Here is a 23,718-nt window from a genome sequence, read left to right as displayed (position 1 = left end):
GAGTTAACAAAAAGAACTAAAATCTAGTATTTCTAAAATTCTGGATCAAATGTTAATTTTAAGAATTAAAATCAAAAGTGGTATATTTTTTGGTGGAGAAAAACATATTTAACCATATAATTAATAATTAATTATGTAACCGAAAAAAACCCTATAGTTAATTATTAATGAATTCCAGCCAAAGTTTAATTGAATGTAATGGTATAAAGGGACTTTAGTTTAGCTTTTTCCCCTTGAAGAAATGTCCCCAAACCCATTCCGCAATGTCCCCAAACTCTAACCCCTTCCAGCCCTGAAAACCCTAAAAAAAAATTCTCAATTTGCGTTTGGTCCATGGGAGTGCGATTCTCTTCTTAAACCCTCCCTCGCGATTCATCTCCGCCCCTCGAATCTGACGCTTCCACCATAATCGAAATGTCTCTTCCACCCATAGAGTGTGCATACGTAACGGAAGAGTGTATTCGGGAATGGAGGAGTGGCAACCCTGCCCTCAAGGTTTCCCAACCTGTTCCAATGCTTCGCTTTCTCTACGAGCTCTGCTGGACCATGGTGCGTTCCTTTTCACACTGTTAAATTAAATCATATTTCTGCTTTATTCATTTATTTATTATTGTTTAAATTGAAATTTTTTAAATTTCGGTGACGAGTTCAATGCTCCGATTGCTTCATTTTGGGGATAATAGACTGATTTTTGGTTTTTGCTTGCTGTCAGGTTCGGGGAGAATTGCCCTTTCAGAAGTGTAAAGTAGCATTAGATTCTGTTATATTTTCAGATAAAGCTTCCAATGAGAAAATAGCTTCAAATTTTTCTGATATAGTGACCCAGATGGCTCAAGATGTGAGTTGCTGATGCTTTTCTTTGTGAACTTGTTAATCCTTTTAATTATTTTCCTTCTCGTTCGTTCGAATTTTGTTGTTATAGCTTCGAGTTCTCTCTCTCCCCGTCCCCTTTTCAGTATAAATCCTCTAAGAATATGTTATATATCGACTATGAAACATGGAAACTTCTAAATAGTAGCTGTGTCATGGGTTACACGAAATCTGCACTGACTTCAAATAATTTTCGTTGCATTTTTATATTTTTTAAACTTCATGTCTACAAGAAAAGATTAATGACATACTAACTAGAAAAGTTATAAATGTCTGGTTGGGATTCTCCACCTAGTGTCCACGTGGCACAATTAATCACTCCTAGATATTTCAATAACCTCATGACATTATTGATTATTTGTGAGGCATATTTAACAATTAGTGTTGCACTTAAGGTGGGCTAGGAATGACAATAATTTGGGCGGCTTTCCTACAATAGGATTTCAAGTTTAAGTATTTGGGATTATTATTACAAAATGACAAACAAATTAATGAAAATGTTACACACAAGTCATTTTTCTTCTATGTGCTGTGTAGATTGTGCCTCCTAAAGTTATTTAATCCTTCCTTTTATTGTCATCGTCTATCATTTTGAATTGTCTTAATCAAAGGTTGTTACTAGTAAAGATAAGTTGCTAAATATATTTACTTTCCAATACTTTCCCTGAAGGTTAATTCTTTCTTTTTTTAATAAATCTTTACAACTATGATTATAATACGGCCCGCTCGTGGAAAGGAGTAGATGAAAGGAAACAATGGAAGAGCACATCCACAAATCTAGTATTGAGGAGAGTAACAAACTGACAATGAAAAGGATTATATCTTGAAGATACTAATCCTGAATTCAGGAATTACTTTTTTTGAATTTTTTGATTTTTTGTTTGAAATTTTGAATGTTTAGTTGTGATAATGACTTCTGAATTTTGATTACTGATTATGTCTTTAATTGTGGATGTTTGTAAACACATTTGAGCTTTATTATATATATTGTATAACTTTTTTATCTCATACCTTTAATTTCACTGTGGTGGCCATCTGGCTGTACATATTCCCGCTATACATTATCTCATGGTTGCCACTAACTGCTATTTTGGATTGATAACTATGATACTCAATGGACTAAACAATGAATGCGAGCATTCATGAAATGGTATATTGGTATGCCATATGTAATTATGAGCGAGATTTTGAATACTGTTTCAATTTTAAGTATCCAATGATTTATAACTATGCTTGTTGTAAGCCCACTTAATGTAATTATGTGCTCCTGTCTCCTTGATTACAGCATACAATGTCAGGAGAGTTCCGTTCTCGTCTCATCAAACTGGTTAGTATTGGAGCTTGCATACTTTATTTGATGCAAATCTTTATCTTATTGGAGTAACCATTATGGTTCTCATTCGCTTGGAAAATTTCACAATTTATTATTGATTTTAAAATTTTCATTTTTCTAGGCAAGATGGCTTGTGGAATCTGAAATGGTTCCAGTTAGGCTACTTCAAGAACGTTGTGAGGTTTGCTCCCCTCCCTCCCCTTTTTCCTATATTTCATTTTATGGCTTCTGGCTATTTTTTTGAGAAACTTAGCTACGGCATAATATTTAGTGCATTAGTATGTTTCTTGCATTTACAAAATGTTATTTATATGTTATGCATTTGTAGGAAGAATTTTTGGGGGAGGTTGAGTTGATCAAAATTAAGGCTCAGGAGTTGAAGGTTAAAGAGGTGAGTTATTAACTTCTGTATATTTATGCTATAATGCCAGGGGCTTTTGTTTTTCTCTCTTTGCTTTGGTTATTCCTATTTCTTCCGTTTTCTTGTTATTCTAAGACACCAGTTCAAATTGAGTTTTAAAAGGGTAAATAACTTTATATTTTTGTCCAAAGGAAAATGTGGAGGTTGTTAATATCCACCAAAAGGGGAGGAGGTTAGCAATCTAATATGTATGCATGCGACAGAAAGTGTTATAATTAATGAAATAATCCTTCTAAACAAAAGAAAATGATGATATCAGAAAAAACAACAGAGAAGCTAAGAATGCAGCCATCAAGGCTGCCCAATCTCTCTGCACGCCGATGACAGCTATATTTAAAGTCATGCACTCTTGAACAATCATGGCAGAAAATTTAAATTCAATTCTTGTATGTATTTGATTCATTTGTGCCGTTGATTTCAGGTCAGAGTTAATACCCGACTTCTCTATCAGCAAACCAAATTCAACCTTCTCAGGGAAGAGAGTGAGGGCTATGCAAAGCTGGTATAATCATAATTACCTTTCTCTGGACTTTTTAGAATGTTTTCTATGGATTATTTTTTACTTATTACAACCATAGTGATTTTGGCTGAAAATCTCATCTTTAACAATTGTTTTGTTATTGCATGGATCCAATTAGATGTTTTTGTATGTTGAATTGAATTTAGTTAATTGTGTAGGTTACTCTTCTTTGTCGGGACTCTGAAGCACCTACTCAAAAATCATCTGCAGCAACAATTGGCATTATTAAGGTTCTAATGATTTTAAGTACTATGACTACCCCAGTTTCATTTTTTTTCCATTTTGAAACAGTGCTGATTAAGATTACTTCTGCAGTCATTAATTGGCCATTTTGATTTGGATCCAAATCGTGTTTTTGATATTGTAAGTTGGATCTTTTTGATTGATTTTTATTATTAATTCACATTTCTATATAAAGTTTTTGTTTCATGTTTTATTTAACTACTGATGTATGTTTTATCAGGTTCTTGAGTGTTTTGAACTGCAGCCTGATGATGATGTGTTTATAGAATTGATTCCTATTTTTCCAAAGGTGGATAAAATAAAAGCCTAGGCCATTCCTATATTTACTTTTCGACATTTAAGGGACAATTTTTCATCTTATGATTTTATCTCTTTTATGCAGTCTCATGCTTCACAGATTCTTGGATTTAAGTTTCAATATTATCAACGGATGGAAGTCAACGGTCCTGTTCCATTTGGGCTCTATAGACTGACAGCCTTGCTGGTGAAGCAAGATTTTATTGATCTTGATAGCATGTAAGATGTGTTACTGTGCTGCTTAAAAATCACATATAGCATTCTTATGTAGAAGTAAGCAGTCGCAGTAATTCAATACTGAATCAATTTTGGCTCAATGATTGTAAGAGGTGGTGTTGGCATTGAAGGGATTTACAAGTTCCATTCTTGTAATCTCTTGTAATTGATTAACTGTCTTTAGCACCACTTATTGTGTGAGTTGTGCTATTTAAATTTTTAGGGAAAGTGTTTGATGTATAGAAGGGATGCACCATATAATCATACCAGAATCTGAGTAGTAAATTGTAGATTGGCTATAAAATAAGGAAGGTCAAGGCTACCTCTCAAACTGCTAATATTGGTTGGTTTGTATCTTTTGGAGCATTAAGTTTTTTTAAGAGCATTAAGTTTTCAAGTTTATTAGATTATTTTCTCTATCTCAAAAGTAAAGAATGAATTTGCTTACTTAGCTGTTGTCATCGTGTTCTTTGCTATCTCTGGTATTTTTATTCCTTTTTCCATATGCATCTTGTCTTAAATCAATTTGAATGTTTTAAATTATAGATACTTTTTTGTTCACTTATATTGTTACCGTTTATTCTCCACATTGGTACACCATTATTTTTAGAACTGAGAATGATAGTATTTGGATACTAGGCATGGGAAAATTGAGCTTATTTATTTGGGAACTAACTCATACTTGAATTAAGCTTCTTCTTTTTTGGGTTACTAAGTCATGTGTTAATTTGTTGTTCGTATGTACTGCTAATTTGCTGTGATAATGCAACTGGCATCAGGGCCAGAGTTATATCATGTAATGTTTGAGAATTTTACTAACTATAATTTTGATTACAGATATGCTCATCTACTTCCCAGGGATGATGAGGCATTTGAGCATTACAATACTTTCTCTTCCAAGCGCCTTGATGAGGTATTCTTGCTTTTATTGAATACGTGATTAACTTTTTTATACTTGAGTTATTACTATATTATATTATTATTAATTTTTTTTTTGGGATGAGTGAAGTTTCTTATTAGAAAGAAAGGAGAGAAAGTAAATCTGCCAGAGAATAAGAAATTCTTGTATAAAGAAAAATGGAAAGGAAATGAGCCAAAATGTCTCTAGATAACAACAGAGCTATCTAGTCTTTTTCTGTGCTTCAGATTCAGAAGACTTCTTTCTGTCTTGCTTCATCTTAATTAAACTAACTGGGTTGGCTTGTGAAAAATTTAGTTTCACAAGCATGTTTCAATTTTCAGCTCTTATTTTTCAATTGTTTTAATTTCTTAGCATTGGCAGATTTTTTATGCTTGAAGCATGACCGTGTTAGTGTTGATTTTGCATAACATTAACTTATACTTGGCATTTTCTTTTAATCCTATCACCTATTGTTTTCTTATTTTATTTTGAGTAGTTTGATTTCTAAAAGGTTGACAATCTTAATTACAGGCTAATAAAATTGGAAGAATAAACCTTGCTGCAATTGGAAAAGATCTAATGGATGATGAGAAACAGGGGGATGTCACTATAGATCTCTTTGCTGCTATAGACATGGAAACAGATGCGGTTGAAGAGCGGACAACTGAGCTTCAGAGCAGTCAGACTTTGGGCTTGCTTACTGGCTTTCTTTCAGTGGATGACTGGTATGCTTGATTTATAAATCTACTATAGCATGTGATGGTAAAAACTGTTATTATCACAAGCAGGCTATGTTGTTTTTTCTCTTCTGGCTTGCTTTATTTATTGGTGTCTTCACAAAAATGGATAGGCTTCCACCTTTCATCTTAAATTCTTTATGATAAAACATCTTTGGATACTATGCCAAAAATAACCAATATACTAAGCTATTTGGATATATAATGGGTTTTACTTCCTTAACAATGAAAATTGGTTCTATTGTGTGTGGAGATATTTGTCATTCTTCAATAAATTCACAAATTTATCAGTATATCTTTTTACATGGTGACTTAGTCAGCATCATGTGTGGTTATTGAGTTCTATGATGGACTGATGGTTTTGAAACTTCATGGACTTTTGCTGAAGATTTGATTCCTTTCAGTCCAAATTAATTGATATATAGCTCAACTAGATCATTATTTTTATACAATATACTTGTGTTCATAGAATTTCTCTCACATGAATATATACATATACATATATATATATATATATATATTTATGGGATCTTTTGCTTTTTCTCCCCACAGGTATCATGCACATCTACTCTTTGAACGTCTTTCACCACTCAATGCAGTGGAACATATTCAAATATGTGACAGTTTGTTCAGGTAAAGCTTGTATATACTCTTCCTCTCCCTCTCATTCGACACTAGCACAGAGAACTTTTATTTGGGTACATTTGTGGACTTGTATTTCCTTTTTGGAATTGTGTTTAAACCCTTGCCAATGAGTGTTGGATGTGAAAGCTACTGAGAGTAGCTTTTAGATGGATCCATGTTGAGGCTGAGTGAATGTGTAATAGAAAAGATAACAGAGAAAAGAAAGGGGAGAAGAATTAGTTTCATTAACCTAATGAATCAATAGTTAGAACAGCTAACTAACTCTAACTGACTCAGTAACTAACTCTTAATCAACATTTAACTAACTAAGCTAACCTAGCTCAGGTGATAAACTACCAAGGACTGCAGTAGAATAACTGCATGTCCTTTACAATACTCCAATAATGTGAAACCAAACGCACAGAAAATATTCCAAATTTGCGACCAGCAAACATGGGATGCCTGCATGTTTATAGCATGTGCATGCATTTAACATCCTTTATTATTAGGACATCTGGCTTGTGAATTTTGTTATGGTTAACAGTTTGTCTGAGAGGGCAAGCCCTGGCACAGCGGTGAAGTTGTGCCTTGGTGACTAGTTGGTCATTGGTTCAAATCCGGAAACAGTCTCTTTGCATATGCAAAGGGTAAGTTTGCGTATAATGACCCTTCTCCATACCTTTGCATAGTGAGGAGCCGCTGGGCACTGGGGTATGCTAGTAGTAACAGTTTGTCTGAATGCTTGTTTTTGCTATAGCTTTATATAATATGTCTGAATGCTTGTTTTTGCTATAGCTTTATATAATATGTCTGAATGCTTGTTTTTGCTATAGCTTTATATAATGTTGAGATTTTCATCCAGGCTTATCAAGAAGTCAATTTCTTCAGCATATGATGTTATTCGTCAGACACATCTTCAAAATCCTGGATTGTCCACAGGAGGCAGCACTGATGTTATGGATGTAGATAACTCTTCAGGATTCAGTTCTTTCATAGATCTTCCAAAGGAACTTTTTCAGATGCTTGCTTGTACTGGACCTTATCTCTACCGTGATACTGTACTGTTGCAGAAGGTGTACTAAGTTGTTTTGATAGTTTGTTAACTTCATTCTCCTTGCTATGTTTTATGCTGATAATGGCTTCTTCTTCTCTCCCATTTTCCCTCAAAAACATGAGTAGGTTTGTAGGGTGTTGAGAGGTTATTACCTTTCTGCTCTTGAGCTTGTAAGTCATGGAAATGGTGTCTTGAATCCTCAATTACAAGTTCCTGGAAATCTTCACCTACATCTTAAGGAGGCAAGGCTAAGGGTGGAGGATGCTTTAGGAGCATGTCTACTACCTTCTCTGCAGTTAATTCCTGCCAATCCAGCCGTTGGCCAGGAAATTTGGGAACTAATGAGCCTTCTTCCTTATGAGGTTCTCCTTTTTATTAGTTGTTTATCCATTTACATGATTATTTTTAGCTATTATCAACAAGCTCAGTTGATGAATGTTATCTATCTAGGTGCGATATCGTTTGTATGGTGAATGGGAAAAAGATGATGAGCGCATTCCTATGCTTTTAGCTGCAAGACAAACTGCCAAGGTGTGCTGATGATCTATATGAATGTTTGGTACCGTCTGCACTGAATGTTTGAAGCTTGATTCTTTGTCACCCTCATTCTCTTCGCTGTCTGTACAGTTGGACACTAGACGTATTTTGAAACGGCTGGCAAAGGAAAATTTGAAGCAGCTGGGCCGGATGGTTGCAAAATTAGCTCATGCCAACCCTATGACTGTCCTTCGAACAATTGTTCATCAGGTGCTAATTGAGTACAGCTTTTGCACATTGAAAACTGAAGATTCCTGACTGCTTTTGATGATGTGCATTCTATCATTTTATTTTTTTAAAATTGTTTGATGTGCAGATTGAGGCTTATAGAGACATGATTACTCCTGTAGTGGATGCATTTAAGTACTTAACTCAGGTGTGTATAGGTCTTTGTGTTTTTACTTTCCTTCTGTGTTTGCTGCATCCATTATTGATATCAATCATGTCATAATCTGTGACCTCACAATAAGCAGTAAGACACGAATCCTACTTTGTATTTGTGGTGATTATCTATTTTCCATTAGTGAGTATTTGGAAAGTTGTAGTGCTTGACTGATGAATTAAATCTTTGAAATAATTGATCATGGTTCAATTAATTGTATACAGTAAATGAATGATCATTGTTTTTTACAATGCTAGTTACACTACTTTTTACCGTGATGTTTCCATTTTTTGGCTTTTTTTTAAAAACTTTTTTTGCATTCGTTAGAATTCCACTGGAGACACCGGTGAGGAGAGTAGATCAAATGGTTTTTAGCCATATGAAAAGGATATTGTGGTGAAAAGTATTCTTAAGAATTTGGTTTTTGATTGAACTTCAAACTCAATAGTAACATGTGATCCATATAGCTGATCTCACTTTGATCGGATAAGGTGGTTTTTATTTTTGTGTATTCATTATTTTCTGCCTTTTGAAGTTGTTTTTAACATTCGTAAATAGTTTTTAAATCGGAACCTTATTTACTCTTTTCTTTCAATAGCTTGAGTATGATATATTGGAATATGTTGTGATTGAGCGCTTGGTGCTTGGCGGACGTGATAAGTTAAAGGATGATGGCCTTAATTTGTCTGATTGGCTTCAATCTCTTGCTTCATTTTGGGGCCACCTGTAAGCATATTTGTTTCCTTTCCTCTTATATTATTTCAGATTATTGAAATATGAGATCTGGTTTATCTTTTCTTGACAGATTTCCGTTTATAGGAAATAATTATGATCCTTTTAGAGTTTGCTATCAGAATATGTGACTAAATCTTGTTAGTTTGTACGTTTTATTTTACTGATTAAAGCATAAATTTAATAGCAACATAATTGGCTTAGCAATAGGTTGTCTACCATTTGTTGTTTAGGTTACTGTGTCTTTCCATAGCCATTTCTTGCTAGCTCTTATTTTGTTGGAATTATTGTATGATTAAGGAATGATAGTTGATAATGACACTCATTAATCATATTTGTACATTTATGCCTTCCTATAGAATTTAGATATATGTGGGATGCCTTGTATCAAATTCCAGGTTGCAGATCAACCTTAGCAAATGCAGGATTACTGGACATAGCAGCATTTTATGTCCCTGAGTGATAATGTCAGATCAATTCAAACCACTTGGCTTGCAAGTTGGTGGGCATGCACAGACAGCAGTATGATGTGCTTTTTGGTATCTGCTGACAGAGTTTTTGGAATGGGTATCTGTTGGTTGAAAGGGATGGACATTTGTGTTATACTTTCAAAGTTCATGATTATATTGGTCCATTTTCCTTATAATTTTATAAGGGAAATTCAAAAAGTTGAGAAGAGTCATTTAAGAAGTGACTTGTCAGCTGCAATCACCGTACCCTGATTGATGGAGAATTATCTGATTTAAAAAGAAGTTATTAATTAAGTTGGACCTTGGTCTTTCTATTGTAGCTTGGAATGGTCAGTACTGTTGCCATATATGATTAGTTAATGGAGATGAAAGAATGGCTACATACAAATTGCAATGACATCAGTTGGAAGTCTTCAAAGTTTTTATTATGTGAAAGATGATCAATGTTGTATGCATGGTGTGTGTGATTCTCAATGATTTTGTGATCATTTCTAATGTCAATAATGGGATGATCAGTTTAATGGCATTTATGGGGTGTTATGTCCAGGAGGGAGACATGCATATGATTTTACGTTACTGTTTTGTCTATGCTTAATTCATGATTATTTTCAAAGAAGGGAACAGCTTCCTAAGCTATTGCTCTTGTAGACAGGGTGAAACATGAACTGTTTACTGGGTGGTTGCTATGTGATGAATGTTGGGCATGAATGTTTGGTCCTTGTGTTGGGCTGATAGCATGTAGGTTTGGATCCATCCGACGAGACTTCGATTGATAGTAGCATTCTTATAAATGGTCTACTCCATTAGTTTTTTTTCCTCTTGTGACGCTAATGGAAGCTGCAAGATATCAAGGAAACTATTAATTCTTTCGAGGAAGCTGTTCACTGTGACTATCTACAAATGGACCGCACAGTATTATTGTTAGATAGTATATGACAGGATGGTTCATGATTGTGTTGCCGGTATAGCACTGAGATGCCCATCTTCTGATGAACGGATATCATAACAACTTTCTGTAATATCTGGTCTTACTGAGGTATATACCTCAAAAATGAAGAGTGATATGCTAGTAGCTGCCTATTTTTGCCGAGCATACCTGTTAAATCCTGAACAACTTTGGGTGCCAATATTCCGCTAAGATTTTTTTTTTGCCTTGGAGGGATGGGGATTGAAATACCTGAAGCAGTTTGGTTTGGTTATCTTCTCTCTCTTGTGTTCCCTTTTGTTGTATATATATAATATTGAGTATGTAATAATGTAATGAAAAATTGAGTTTGATTTTATTCTGTATTAGTTTTCTGAATTCCTCTGATGAATTCAAGTGTATGATTTTATTGGGTAACTCCTTCAATGGCCCTTAATCTTATTATGGTTTGTCTCTTGAGCTGTAGTTGTTGCCTACTGCGTGCACAACACATATAATACTGAAAGTAGATTATTTGGATTTCCCCCCCTGCTTAATAAAGTTGTGGAACTAATGCCAAATAAAAATAGGAAATTCGAGGAAAGGTCACAATCTTTCATGATTCCGTTAAAAAAATGAAAGAGATCAAAGTAATAACTTAGAAACATGTTTCAAGTAAACATATTAATTAAATTATTAAAGTAGAAAATTATATTAATTTATATAAATAGCTAGTAAGCTAGAAAAGAAGTAAAATAAATTGTTGACTGTCAAATAATGTGAACAAATGTAGGATCTAATGTGTATAATGTCTCAAGTGAATGTGATATAGGTTGCATTGTTGTGTACATTCACCTTTGGGTGACATGAGAACCTGATTTCCTCCCTACATAGTTCAACAATTTCATCATATAATTTGGTAGTTCTTGGGATATGTGTGGCAATTATCATGACACTCTGCATTCAATTTCTTCCTGGTTTGCTTTAAATTATTTTCTGTCAATGTTGGTGTTAACTTGTAACTGATAGTTTGTCTTTGATTGCTCTTGGTTTTATCTTTGCCTATTTTTATTCTAAATTGAGTATGATCTATGTGATGATTGCTTCAAGAAGTACAATGTTCTTTTAATGTTTTTGTTAGCTCAAGTCATTTGTTCATTATAGGTGTAAGAAGTACCCATCAATGGAATTACGGGGCCTTTTCCAGTATCTTGTGAATCAGTTAAAGAAGGGGCAGGGAATTGAGCTTGTTCTACTGCAGGTTTTTCTTTTTTGTTTTTCTTTGTCTTTGTCTTTTTTCCCCCACGAATAAAGAATAATCTTATGTGAGATATGGCTCTAATGAAAAATCCAAATGTTGGCTATAAATAAATATTTTTGCTGGTTCCCAGGAGCTTATTCAACAAATGGCTAATGTCCAGTACACGGAGAACTTGACTGAGGAACAGTTGGATGCAATGGCTGGGAGTGAGACTCTCAGATATCAAGCAACATCTTTTGGTGTAACTCGGAATAATAAGGTACAGAGGAAAGCAAGATATTAATGACATTGCAGTTTGGAATTCTTATCCAGGTGTAAGAGAGACTATTTTTTTTAAGTGTGGAAATTCACTGTGTTAATTAGCACTGGTCTTGTTATTTGGTCTGTACTGATCTGACTGGTTAATTAACACATCAGATTGCATTTGGTTTTGGGAAATTTTGTCAGATGTTTATAGAATGAAAATGGTTTTGATTTGTGGCATTATTGAGCATAAAGACGAACTTCCTGAATGAATAGTCATTTGTTGGATGATTTCATGATTTTGCTGTAAAGAAAGCAATTATTGTAACTGGTCCTGCTTGAATATTGTGTTTTGTGTCGATATTTTCATACTCATGTTATATAGGTTCTAATAAAACATGTGTTGTGCTATGGGCTTCTGAAGTCTCTAGTGTTGAATTTTAATTCTAATTATTGCGGAATTATACCTTGTTTAAGATTTAAAAATGTGACTTGGTGGTTGACATGGTATTTAATAATAATTGCAGGCATTGATAAAGTCAACTAGCAGACTTCGAGATGCATTACTTCCAAATGATGAACCGAAGTTGGCGATCCCCCTGTTACAGCTTATTGCTCAACATTGTTCTTTGTAAGCTCATAAACTTAAATATGTTAGAACTAATGATCAAGGTTCTATTCTCAAAATTTAATGTTTTTGCAGGGTTGTCATCAATGCAGATGCACCCTACATTAAAATGGTTAGTGAGCAATTTGATAGATGTCATGGAACTCTCCTTCAATATGTGGAGTTTCTTTGCAGTGCAGTCACTCCAGCATCAAATTATGCCATTCTTGTTCCCTCCCTCAATGACCTGGTTCACCTTTACCACCTAGACCCTGAGGTTTTTGTTTGCTTTCTACCTCTATTTTATTATGAACTTCTACATTTTATCATGACTATTGCTGCATTGTTTTATCATTTTTTCTCTCCCTTTAATTGCAGCATTTCTGGTACATCATACTTTGCTTGAGCCTGCATTTAATGCTGTTTTTTCCCCTGGACGTAGGTTGCTTTCTTGATATATCGCCCTGTAATGAGGCTTTTCAAGTCTCCGAGGAACCCTGATGTTTGCTGGCCCTTGGGTGATAAAGATGCTGCAAGTGATGCATCTACAAACTTTGAGTCTGATCCTTTGGATCATTCTGCTAGTATGGTTCTAAATCTTGGCTCTGATCAAAATCCTATAAGGTTATAATGCCTAACCTTTTTCACTACATTTCCTTACAACTTTCCATCCTATGCCTTTCCAGTTGATAAATCTTAAAATGTAATTATTATCTGTTTCTGATATGCAAAGTTTATTTCTGCCATTTTGTGGATTGGTATTTACTATTTTATTACTGTATGCAGTTGGTCGTATCTTCTTGATACTGTTAAAACCATGTTGCCTTCAAAAGCATGGAATAGCTTATCTCCTGATCTTTATGCTACGTTTTGGGGTCTTACATTATATGATCTGTATGTTCCAAAAAATCGTTATGAGTCAGAAATAGCCAAATTGCATGCTAATCTTAAATCTTTGGAGGAGCTTTCTGACAATTCAAGCTCAGCAATCGCGAAGAGGAAGAAAGAAAAGGAAAGAATTCAAGAATCTCTTGATCGTCTGATCAGTGAACTGCATAAACATGAAGAGAATGTTGCATCTGTTCGTAGACGGCTTTCTCATGAAAAAGACAAATGGTTAAGTTCCTGTCCTGACACCTTAAAGATCAACATGGAGTTTCTTCAGCGTTGTATATTTCCACGCTGTACTTTTAGTATGCCAGATGCAGTTTATTGTGCTATGTTCGTACACACACTCCATTCCCTTGGAACCCCCTTTTTTAACACAGTCAATCACATAGATGTTCTTATTTGTAAGACCCTACAGCCAATAATATGCTGCTGCACTGAATACGAGGCAGGCAGGCTTGGCAGGTTTCTGTATGAGACTTTGAAGATTGCATACTATTGGAAGGTACTTGTGTTTTTTTCCCCTTTTATAATTTTGATTTGATTTTTTAAAGATAATTCTTGGGGGTTGTTCATTTTTTTTAATGTTAACTGTCATTTTTTTTTCAGAGTGATGAATCTATTTATGAACGTGAGTGTGGAAACATGCCTGGCTTTGCTGTCTACTATAGATATCCGAATAGCCAGCGAGTTACATATGGCCAGTTCATTAAGGTAAAGTTCTAGTGTATGCTGGTTTAAACTGGTGTGAATTATCAATGATTGATTGTTAAAACTAAATGTGGTCACGAATAAATTTTAGAAAAACCTTTTTTCCCCACAATGTTTGAAGTGTATTTTGAGTAAGATGAAAAAGATAGGAAGGATAAAACAAATGAATGTAACGGATAATGTTGTTAAAAGAAAGAAGAAAAAATTTAAGTAGTATTTAAGAAAAAGATAAAAAGTAATAAATATGGTAGATACTATACTTGTCTTGAGAATTTAAGAAGCATTAATGATACAATTAAGAGGTATTTAAGCTCTTACCAAATGGCACAGTCAAAATTTACTTGGCAAAAATGCCAAACAATGAATTTCATAGATAATATCCTTTTTCTAAATGGCTTAACTGTATTTCATCCTGATCTGTTGTTAGTCTACAGATTATTAAATAATGCTGTAAGGACCCATTTCATATTTGCCTTTTGGCTTATAGGTACACTGGAAGTGGAGTCAAAGAATCACTCGTTTACTAATTCAGTGTCTTGAATCTACCGAGTACATGGAAATTAGAAATGCTCTTATAATGTTGACAAAAATTTCTAGTGTTTTCCCTGTTACTCGGAAGAGTGGGATCAACCTTGAAAAGCGGGTAAGTTATCCTTATTGTATACTTTGATTGTGCTAGTAATTTAAAATATTAGCATTTAAGTCATGTTATCTTCCATGCAGGTAGCTAAGATTAAAAGTGATGAAAGGGAGGATCTTAAGGTGTTGGCAACTGGTGTTGCAGCAGCATTGGCTGCTAGGAAGGTATGCTCGTCACTTATTACAAGTCTACCCGTATTTTGTTTCAACGTACTAATTCTCATCCATTATGCAGCCTTCTTGGGTTACCGATGAAGAATTTGGTATGGGTTATCTTGAGTTGAAACCTTCACCATCTATGACTAAATCTTCAGCTGGAAACTCCGCAACTGTACAAAGTGGGATAAATCTCAATGTTTCACAAACTGAATCTGTCAGTGGAAAACATGTGGACTCCGGAAACACAGTCAAAGATCAGGCAATAAGAACAAAAACTGTAGATGGCAAGTCCGAGAGAATTGAAAGCATTACAGTGACAAAATCTGATGCTGGCCACATTAAACTCAAGAGTAGTTCAATGGTGAATGGATTGGATGCTCAATCATCCATGGCCCCGTCTTCTGTACAATCTGGGATGCCAAAATCTATGGAAAACCCAAAGCAAGTGGAAGAATCCATAAATAGAGCATCAGATGAACATGGGACAAGAAGTACTGAGGTAGCATTTAATATCTCAGTTATGCTGTGTGGTTAGCTTTTCCATTTGTAATTTTGCATGATGGCTTGTGTATAATCCAATTTGCATCATGTGTAAGGCTGTTGACTACCTTGGGTGATGCCTCTGCTTAGCACTTGAGTAAAGGATAGGAATTGGGAAGTGTGATCGGACAGAAGAAGTTTTTCTTCTACCATGACTGATACTAGAAGAGTTGAAGAATTTTTTCTATAATTTAAAATTCGTACTGATCATTGAAAAAATCTTAGACTTTGATTAAGCAAAATGTAGAAACCGTTTGGTGCCAATTTTCTTTTGTTAGCGGTAAACAAGAATGTTGCTTTTGGTGCCCTATTAAGATGCAAAACCTCTCAGTTTCCTCCCTTAAAAAGTAACTTGGGACATGATCCTTCTTTTGGGACCTTGTTTTATCCTGAGTATGTTATTATTCTTACAGATTTTTTTCTCTGCTGTATTATTGTAATTCAAGAAAGCAGGAGAGATAAGTTTTATTCGTTTAGTGTTGAGACTTCTTGGATGGATTTTGGGTGTATAAAACTGTTGCATTGAAGATTAAGTAATAAAATCATAGTTGATTGTAAGGATTGGTGGGTTCTAGGGAAAAACCAAGCAAGAGCCAATAAGGATGATTGAGCTCAAGAATTTTTAATATTATCTTGCAAGAATATCAGGCCAGACAGATGAGAGTCTATAGGAAATGTAACTTGTAAAGAAAAGCTGGACATTATGATTGATTTATGAAGACTTAATAACACTTGAATGATGTAGCCCCAAGTTGTATTCTGAAAAGACATTTTAAGCCCTGATGCAGCCTATCCATGGTTGGGGCTGCAGAAATTAATAATCATATAGAATTACTACTATATTTCTCGGATGGGAAGCTTAGTGTTAAATAAAATAATCTTCTGCTGAACCTAATTGTTTTAAATCAATTAGTTTGTTAAATTATAAGGAATAACACAAAATTCCAACTTCTGCTCTTCTCTAGGTACGGCTGCCTGTACTCCTATGCAGGTTGTCTTGCATTCAGCTCGGTGGGACACCTGCCTGACAAGGGTTAATTACTTTAGAGCATATCTTTCTTATGGTTGCATTAGAGTGTTGTTTCCCCCCCTGCTAAAATTATAATCTTTTGTCTTCTAATCTTCAATATTATTATTGCTTTTCATTTTTATAATTTATTCATAATTTGGTTCTCCTGTTTTCAGTTAAGAACTTCAGCAAAACGTTCAGTTCCTGCTAGTTCACTTGCAAAGCCCTCAAAACAAGATCCTGTAAAAGAGGATGGTAGATCTGGAAAACCTGTTGCTAGAACTTCTGGTTCCTTGAGCAGCGACAAGGATCTACAAACCCATGCATTGGAGGGAAGACACACTGGAACTACCAATGTACCTTCTTCAAATGGTAACACCATTTCAGGTTCTACAAAAGGTTCAAATCCACCAGTCAAGATTTCATTGGATGGTCCTGGTAATGAATCCAAGGCAGAGGTTGGAGTTGCCAAGTCTTCTGATATTAGGGCTTCTATGGTGAAGGATGATGGAAATGATATTACTGACAATCCAAGAGGATCCTCCTCTCGCATAGTTCATTCCCCTAGGCATGAAAACACAGTAGTTACTTCAAAGTCTAATGATAGAGTTCAGAAGAGAGCTAGTTCTGTTGAAGAACCTGACAGACTAGGTAAACGACGGAAAGGGGATGTGGAGCTAAGAGATTTTGAAACTGAACTCAGATTCTCTGAAAGAGAGAAGATGATGGATCCTCGATTTGCTGATGACAAATTGGGACCAGAGGAACATGGTCTGTACAGGGCAAGTGATAAGCCATTGGAAAGGACAAAAGACAAAGGCAACGAAAGATATGAAAGGGATCACAGGGAAAGAATGGACCGTCTGGATAAGTCTCGTGGTGATGACTTTGTTGCAGAAAAACCTAGGGATAGGTCAATTGAAAGATATGGAAGAGAACGATCTGTTGAGAGAATGCAAGAGAGGGGTAGTGATAGGAGTTTTAATAGACTCCCTGAGAAAGCCAAGGATGAAAGAAACAAGGATGATAGAAATAAATTACGATACAATGATGCATCAGCAGAAAAATCTCATGGTGATGATCGCTTCCATGGGCAAAGCTTGCCTCCACCTCCCCCTTTACCTCCTAATGTGGTTCCTCAATCTGTAGGAGCTGGTAGGCGTGATGAAGATGTTGATAGAAGGTATGGAGCTACAAGGCACTCTCAAAGACTTTCTCCAAGGCATGAAGAAAAAGAACGGAGATGGTCTGAAGAGACTGTGGTTTCTCAGGATGATGCCAAACGCCGAAAAGAAGACGATTTTCGAGATCGAAAACGTGAGGAAATTAAGGTATGGATCATTATTGGGTATCGATTTTTTCACTCTGCTACTAAGGAATTAAGGATGCGTGCTTTGTGGTAGTTAGGACCAAACATAGTATTATGCATGTTGCATAGCCCTATAGACTAGTGTGGACATTATAATAGTTGTTAAGTCAATTTGGTACCAATTGACAGGCTGTCTTGTTTTTAACAATCATGGATTTCTCTGAAGAACTGTCTCCGTTGATGCCTTGATGGGTAATATGTTAACTATCACTCAGCTGAAAGTGCAATAAATGAAAAATATTAACATATTATGAAAGACATTATCAGGGTTTTATTGTTACAGTTTTAGTAGTTTAATGACCGTAAGTGTATAGAATATCAGAATGTAAGATTGCATCCCGTGGTTTGATTTTCTTACTAATTTATACTATTGCAGTATTACGTACTTAAATTTCTTGCAATGGCGTATAGGATTCAGGTTTTGGTTTTTCTCATTCGGCTGAATATTTTATTGTGTCTATTTAATTTATACATTGTGCTTCTCAACAAATATTAGCCTCTTTGTTTTTGAATAGACTGGATAGATGACAGAAGATATGGCTATCTTTAGCTATAATGTTACGTGGTCTTTCTAATCTTTTGTGCAGGTGGAAGAGAGGGAGCGGGAAAGAGAGAAAGCAAACATTCTAAAGGAAGAGTTGGACTTAAATGCCGCATCCAAGAGACGTAAACTCAAGAGGGAGCATTTACCAACTGATGAACCTGGCGAGTACTCTGCAGTGGCCCATCCACCTTCTTCCGCTGGTACTGGCATGCCGCTGGCATATGATGGAAGGGACAGAGGAGACAGAAAGGGACCCATCATGCAGCATCCAAGTTACATAGATGAATCAAGTCTCAGGATTCACGGTAAAGAGGCGGCCAGCAAGTTGAATCGCCGTGATTCAGATCCGTATCCTTAATTGCATAATGCATATATATTTATTTGTACTACCTGTCTTTCGATATATCTTCTGGTGGAGCACCACTTGATTGTTTATTTCTGTGCCTCATCTGCATATTTTTTTGTTTACTACCTATTAATATCATTCCTTGAAAGAAGCTGCATATAGAGAACCCTTGATAGATGAGTTGCTCAAAGATGCACGATATTGTATGATATTAATGCCTGTACGGATTGCCTGGTGTTCGTTTACTTTTTCATGACCAGAAAAGGTGAGTTAATGTAAAATCCTAGAATTTTTGCGTTACTTCAGTTAAAATGATTTTTTTTTGGGATGGATGTTTCCATTGGTTCAATGCTGTGTCCTTAATTGAATATTAGCTTGTATGACCGTGAATGGGAGGATGAGAAGAGACAAAGAGCTGATCAGAAGCGAAGGCACCGGAAGTAACAAATCAAAAGGGGATTTCACCAGTAAACTTTTTTGAAGGTTGTGTCCGTTTCATGCACGTGCTATAATGCTAACTTTTTGCGTGAGTTGAGGTGGTGGGTTCACAACACTTTTAACTGTCAGCCCCCTCATTTTTCTGGCAACTTGTGCCAAATTTCAGCAGTTCAAATTATTAGTCTTCTTTCTAAAGTCAGCATGAAGAAGTTATGAAAATTCTTATACACTTGTATATAGTGTTGTATATTCTGGATAGCTGATGATCAAATATACTCTGAAAAATCCGATTATTTCGTTTGAACTTTCATTTACATCAATAGCAATACCTAGGAAACATAAATTTTGTAGATTCGTGCAAATGTTTTGGTGGTCTTTCATGGAGAAGTTGGCGGCACCCGTGATTGCATCCTTGCCATTAGGGATGAATCCTGTCCATTCTCAATTGTTGAACGAAGTATATGCCGTCCGGCTCCTGAATGTTATTCTATGGATATTGGGTGTTATACTTGCGGATTGGATCAAGCGCGTGTACTGGTTGGTTATGAAAACCAAGCTCCGGAATTTTAACCTCTGAAATTTTGTGAACACATTCAATTCGTAATGCTAATATATGTTATCTATATTTATGCATTCGTTTGTTAATAGACGAAATTATCAAACTAGGTTAACAAATGCAATAGTTTATGAGTCTATCATTAAGACGACCTCCTCACTTACAAAAAACAACACAAAAGGGAAATTCAATGATAATGAAACTGTAATTAAATTGGAAGGGAACTTTAATAAGGCTCGGAGAATGGGTTATTAGCAGTAGTATTTTTGTTGACTGCCATGTTCCATGTGGCATCTGCACGCTCGTGATCGTGCCCTTCGTTCGCATCAAAGCCATGTTGTTCGATATGAAATCCACCTTCCCATCCCCGATGATTGAACAAGCTGCCCAAGTCCCTCTGATAAGCATGACTAAAACTAATGGAGGTTTCCAACAGTGTTTCCCAACTAACATCCCCATTATCTTCTTCCAATTCTAGTTCAATCAAAGGCTTCTCCTCTTCACCCTTGATGTTAACAACGTCTCTTCTCATCACTATTTGTCCTTGAGAGAAATTTGAAGGAGAATCCCCAGAAGATGAAGGGCTGGTACTGGTAGTTGGCGACGTTGAAGACTCCGTTAACTGCCACATGCCACTCAGAAAACTTTCCAAAGCCTTGATTTGTATGTATGGAATTGGCTCCACCAAAGGGTACTCGTACATACCACACAGACCCTTTGCCTTGCACCACTCATAGAACTCATAAAGCTCATTTGTTTGCGCTGCTGCTTTCTTGTATATATTGAAAGCAGCTATGCAGTTCCTGTACGGCATCTCAAGTAGATTGTCCAAAACCGTCACTATTTCTCTTCTGAACTTTGTGTAGCAAACGAAGCTGTCACGAATTATGAGTTTCATGGCAACCTGCACAATGAAACTTCGCGCTGCCACTCCCACAGGGTAACACTCCATCACCCTATCTATAAGGCTCTGCAGTTGCGGTAACATTTCAAGCACTTGACCCATTTCCTTCATTTTCTCTCGAAAAGTTTCATCCATGGCTTCTTCATTTTGCTCCAAATCTTGGTCTTCCAAATTGGTGCAATCCAGAGCAACACAGTTAAGGGCTTCATCCAGAAGGCGTGCGTAGGATATGACAAAGTTGGTGTAGGAAACCGGACACGAGGAGGAGTCATCCTTGAAATGGCAAGGGTAGAGAGAAATCAAGGCATTGGAACGTGTCCATAAGAGTTCAGTCCAGAGGGAGCTGTTTCCAGGGACAGAACGAAGCAAGCGGTGCAGAAGAATGAGACACTTGAGTGCAACACGCCAGCAACGCGTGGTCCCAAATCGGCGAGTGAAGCTGATGGCAAAGGAGTGGCACGTAGATGGAGAGATGGAGAAGAGTTTCAAGAGGTGTTGTATGTATTTTTCATGCAGAGGCAAGTCATCTGGGGCTGTTGCTTTTATGATGATAAGGTTGATGTCAGAGAAGCCACTCGCTGAAGCAATCTTTGCATAGCTCATGCAGCTGCGCTCTTTTAGACAAGTGCAAACTCGCCGGAACCTCCTCTGCATCTTTTTCTTGTTTTTTACATATACGTATATGAGATGAGAAGGTGGGAATAGCCTTAAAAATGGAGTCCCAAGAAGTGTTTCTTGTCACTATGTGTGTCGGCTTTGGTCTTTGGTACTGTCGGGGCTATAATTACGAGGGAACACAATCGGCTCTCGAAAGAGACAGAAAGCCTGCAAAACTGTAAATGTTTTAAGAATAATGGGGTTATGGACTTATATGGCCCAAATTCAAGAAAGTTAAATCCTATTGTTGGTGTCATACCAAGGTACCATGGCGCAGAATAGATTCTTTGTAATTACTTTACCACTTATTATGGAGTGAAAGTTTAAGAGAATAAATATTGATATCATGATACTTAACCATGTCATTTTGTTTCCTCTAAAGAGGCTCCTTTCCAACATTGTGCATTATCAGATGTCTAATTCCTATTTGCTTGGGAACTACTAGTGGTGGCAAAGTTGGTTTTTTGACCAGGCCACACTCACATTTTATTTTCAGCTCCCTAATAGTACATGTATACTAAACCTCATGAATATTCACATTCCTTTTATCTTTATTATCTTCTTCATAATTTCTGTTATGGTACCAAAGACTTCAATTTTGAGTTTTCCTACACAACTCAATCGCAGATCCTTTTGATGGATCCCATGCCTACTATGAATTAAGTTTTCTCGATGGTTTTATAATGAGAGGCAAAACAGTTTAGCACCTACTGGAGAGGATTATGGGATCACGATCAATGCAGGGGAAGGTATTAAGAACTATGGAAGAGGAAGAGGAGGCAATAGTAATAGAGTTTGAACATATTGTAGAAAAACATAGACATAGATTCTTGGTATAAGAAACACGATTCCCCTTGTTAGTTTTGATTTTGAATATTGGTTTTAATTTTTTTCACCCACTTTTTATGCTTTCTCAATCACTTGACTTAATTAAATCAGGTAATAACAATATTTTAGTTTTAATTATACAATTATTTTGCATTCTGAAATGGTGGGATCAGTTTTATGATGGATGAAATCTTATATAAACAATCATAGAGTCCCTAGCATCAAAACAATACTCATTTCATGTAAAGTGAGTGTATTAAAGGCTAGAAATATTGTTTGCAATTGAAACTATGAGTGCTCTCATTCATATGTTGTTGAATTATGGGACGAGATAATAAAATTAAATATACTGTCATGCTTTTTGTAATGTACAAAATTTATCATTTAGTATCAGAGAGAGACTCAGGTTTGCCTCTATCAAGCTATTTGTTATGATTTTCGGCCTTCAAACATTAAACCTTGTCCTCATAACAAGCATGTGCTATGGGACGGTGATTGCAATGTTTATTTTATTTAAAAGGCAAATTGTTTGTTTTCTATTTGTGAGAGGCTTCTATGTAATGTACAAATTGTTTTGTTTATATATTTTATCTTGTATTAATCCATTATTCCTTTCAAACATACAAACATGATTAAGTTCATTAAAAGTATTTATTGCCTTTTCAGACCGTAAAAGGATTAATACTGTGCTCTACAGGGTTATTTTATTTATTTATAATTAGGAGGGGGCAATGTGGGAATTTTAGCAATCTCAAAAACCCTAATTGGTGGGTGGAATATATATAGCGCGAGACAAGAGAGAATTGGATAGGCAGGCAGTGAGAGACGAAACCCTAGGTTTTAGTGAGTGGCGAAAATGGCGGTGATTTTTTCAAGTGCAATACCAGGAGGGGCAGCACCAGCAGCAATCGAGCAAGTGCAGTGCTTCGGGCGGAAGAAGACGGCGGTGGCAGTGACCTACTGCAAGCGCGGCCGAGGCCTCATTAAGATCAACGGCTGCCCGATCGAGCTGGTGGAGCCGGAGATCCTCCGCTTCAAGGCCTTCGAGCCAATCCTCCTCCTCGGTCGCCACCGCTTCGCCGGCGTGGACATGCGCATCCGCGTGAAGGGCGGCGGTCACACCTCCCAGATATACGCCATCAGGCAGAGCATAGCCAAGGCTCTCGTCGCTTACTACCAGAAGTACGTCGACGAGCAGTCCAAGAAGGAGATCAAGGACATCCTCGTCAGGTACGACCGCACCCTCCTCGTCGCCGATCCCCGCCGCTGCGAGCCCAAGAAGTTCGGTGGTCGCGGTGCTCGCGCCAGGTTTCAGAAGTCCTACCGTTGATTTCCTCCTTTTTTTTTAAGCTATTCATCATAAGTTGTTAAAGTACTTTCTCTGTTTTATTGGTTCTGCGCTGAGTTAAGATCAATCGAATTCTGAATACAGTTATATAATGGTTAAGTTTAAGTTATGTCGTTATTAAATATAATTGCTTGAATGCTGCTTTTATCTTGTTAGTGTTTGGATTGCTGCTTCTATTGCGATAATCGCGCTTGATTGTGCGATTATATAGGATTTTATAATTTGAATTGGGATCAATTATACATCGCAATGGTGGTGCTTTTATTATTGTCATGTTGTTTGTGCGAGGAGGATGTTCAGAACAATGGTTGTCAGGGATTTGTTTTCCTGTTAGATTTTCAAAGGGCATGCCTAACTAGGAGTAGAAGAATGAACAATACGTAACACCTCTTTGACCTAATAAGAGCAAAAGAATAAACAAACAACCTTG

The 23,718-nt window shown here is 36.3% G+C and overlaps 3 protein-coding genes across 4 annotated transcripts; 2 read left to right on the top strand and 1 right to left on the bottom strand.

Moving 5' to 3' along the window:
* The first annotated feature begins 224 nt into the window (after positions 1-224).
* Positions 225-19,628, top strand: LOC114413686 (THO complex subunit 2-like). Of its 2 annotated transcripts, XM_028378201.1 has the most exons (33): positions 225-549; positions 713-838; positions 2,156-2,197; positions 2,325-2,384; positions 2,532-2,594; positions 3,046-3,126; positions 3,303-3,374; positions 3,460-3,507; positions 3,608-3,676; positions 3,770-3,903; positions 4,738-4,813; positions 5,333-5,526; positions 6,091-6,171; positions 7,025-7,235; positions 7,342-7,578; positions 7,667-7,747; positions 7,844-7,963; positions 8,070-8,129; positions 8,734-8,861; positions 11,406-11,502; positions 11,633-11,761; positions 12,273-12,376; positions 12,449-12,629; positions 12,795-12,976; positions 13,139-13,745; positions 13,850-13,954; positions 14,439-14,594; positions 14,675-14,755; positions 14,826-15,248; positions 16,475-17,372; positions 17,448-17,629; positions 18,255-18,559; positions 18,932-19,628. In XM_028378201.1, the coding sequence occupies exons 1-33, from the start codon at positions 415-417 to the stop codon at positions 18,999-19,001; spliced, it is 5,538 nt and encodes a 1,845-aa protein (XP_028234002.1). In that variant the 5' UTR covers positions 225-414; the 3' UTR covers positions 19,002-19,628. The 2 variants fall into 2 exon arrangements, with proteins under 2 accessions (XP_028234002.1, XP_028234001.1); XM_028378200.1 differs by having other exon boundaries at positions 226-549; positions 16,475-17,629.
* Positions 19,629-19,658: 30 nt separating this feature from the next.
* LOC114413687 (putative clathrin assembly protein At2g25430) lies at positions 19,659-21,211 on the bottom strand. Its single transcript, XM_028378202.1, has one exon. It carries the CDS (start codon positions 21,107-21,109, stop codon positions 19,778-19,780), a length of 1,332 nt encoding a protein of 443 aa, XP_028234003.1. The 5' UTR covers positions 21,110-21,211; the 3' UTR covers positions 19,659-19,777.
* A 1,521-nt stretch (positions 21,212-22,732) lies between these two features.
* On the top strand, positions 22,733-23,443 carry LOC114413685 (40S ribosomal protein S16). The gene has a single exon (XM_028378199.1). The coding sequence runs from the start codon at positions 22,797-22,799 to the stop codon at positions 23,268-23,270; it is 474 nt and encodes a 157-aa protein (XP_028234000.1). The 5' UTR covers positions 22,733-22,796; the 3' UTR covers positions 23,271-23,443.
* The last annotated feature ends 275 nt before the right edge of the window (positions 23,444-23,718 follow it).

Source organism: Glycine soja, chromosome 5, assembly GCF_004193775.1.
Source record: "Glycine soja cultivar W05 chromosome 5, ASM419377v2, whole genome shotgun sequence".
Classification (NCBI taxonomy): domain Eukaryota; kingdom Viridiplantae; phylum Streptophyta; class Magnoliopsida; order Fabales; family Fabaceae; genus Glycine; species Glycine soja.
Note: the sequence above shows the minus strand (reverse complement) of the source record. Positions and strands in the feature narration are given on the sequence as shown.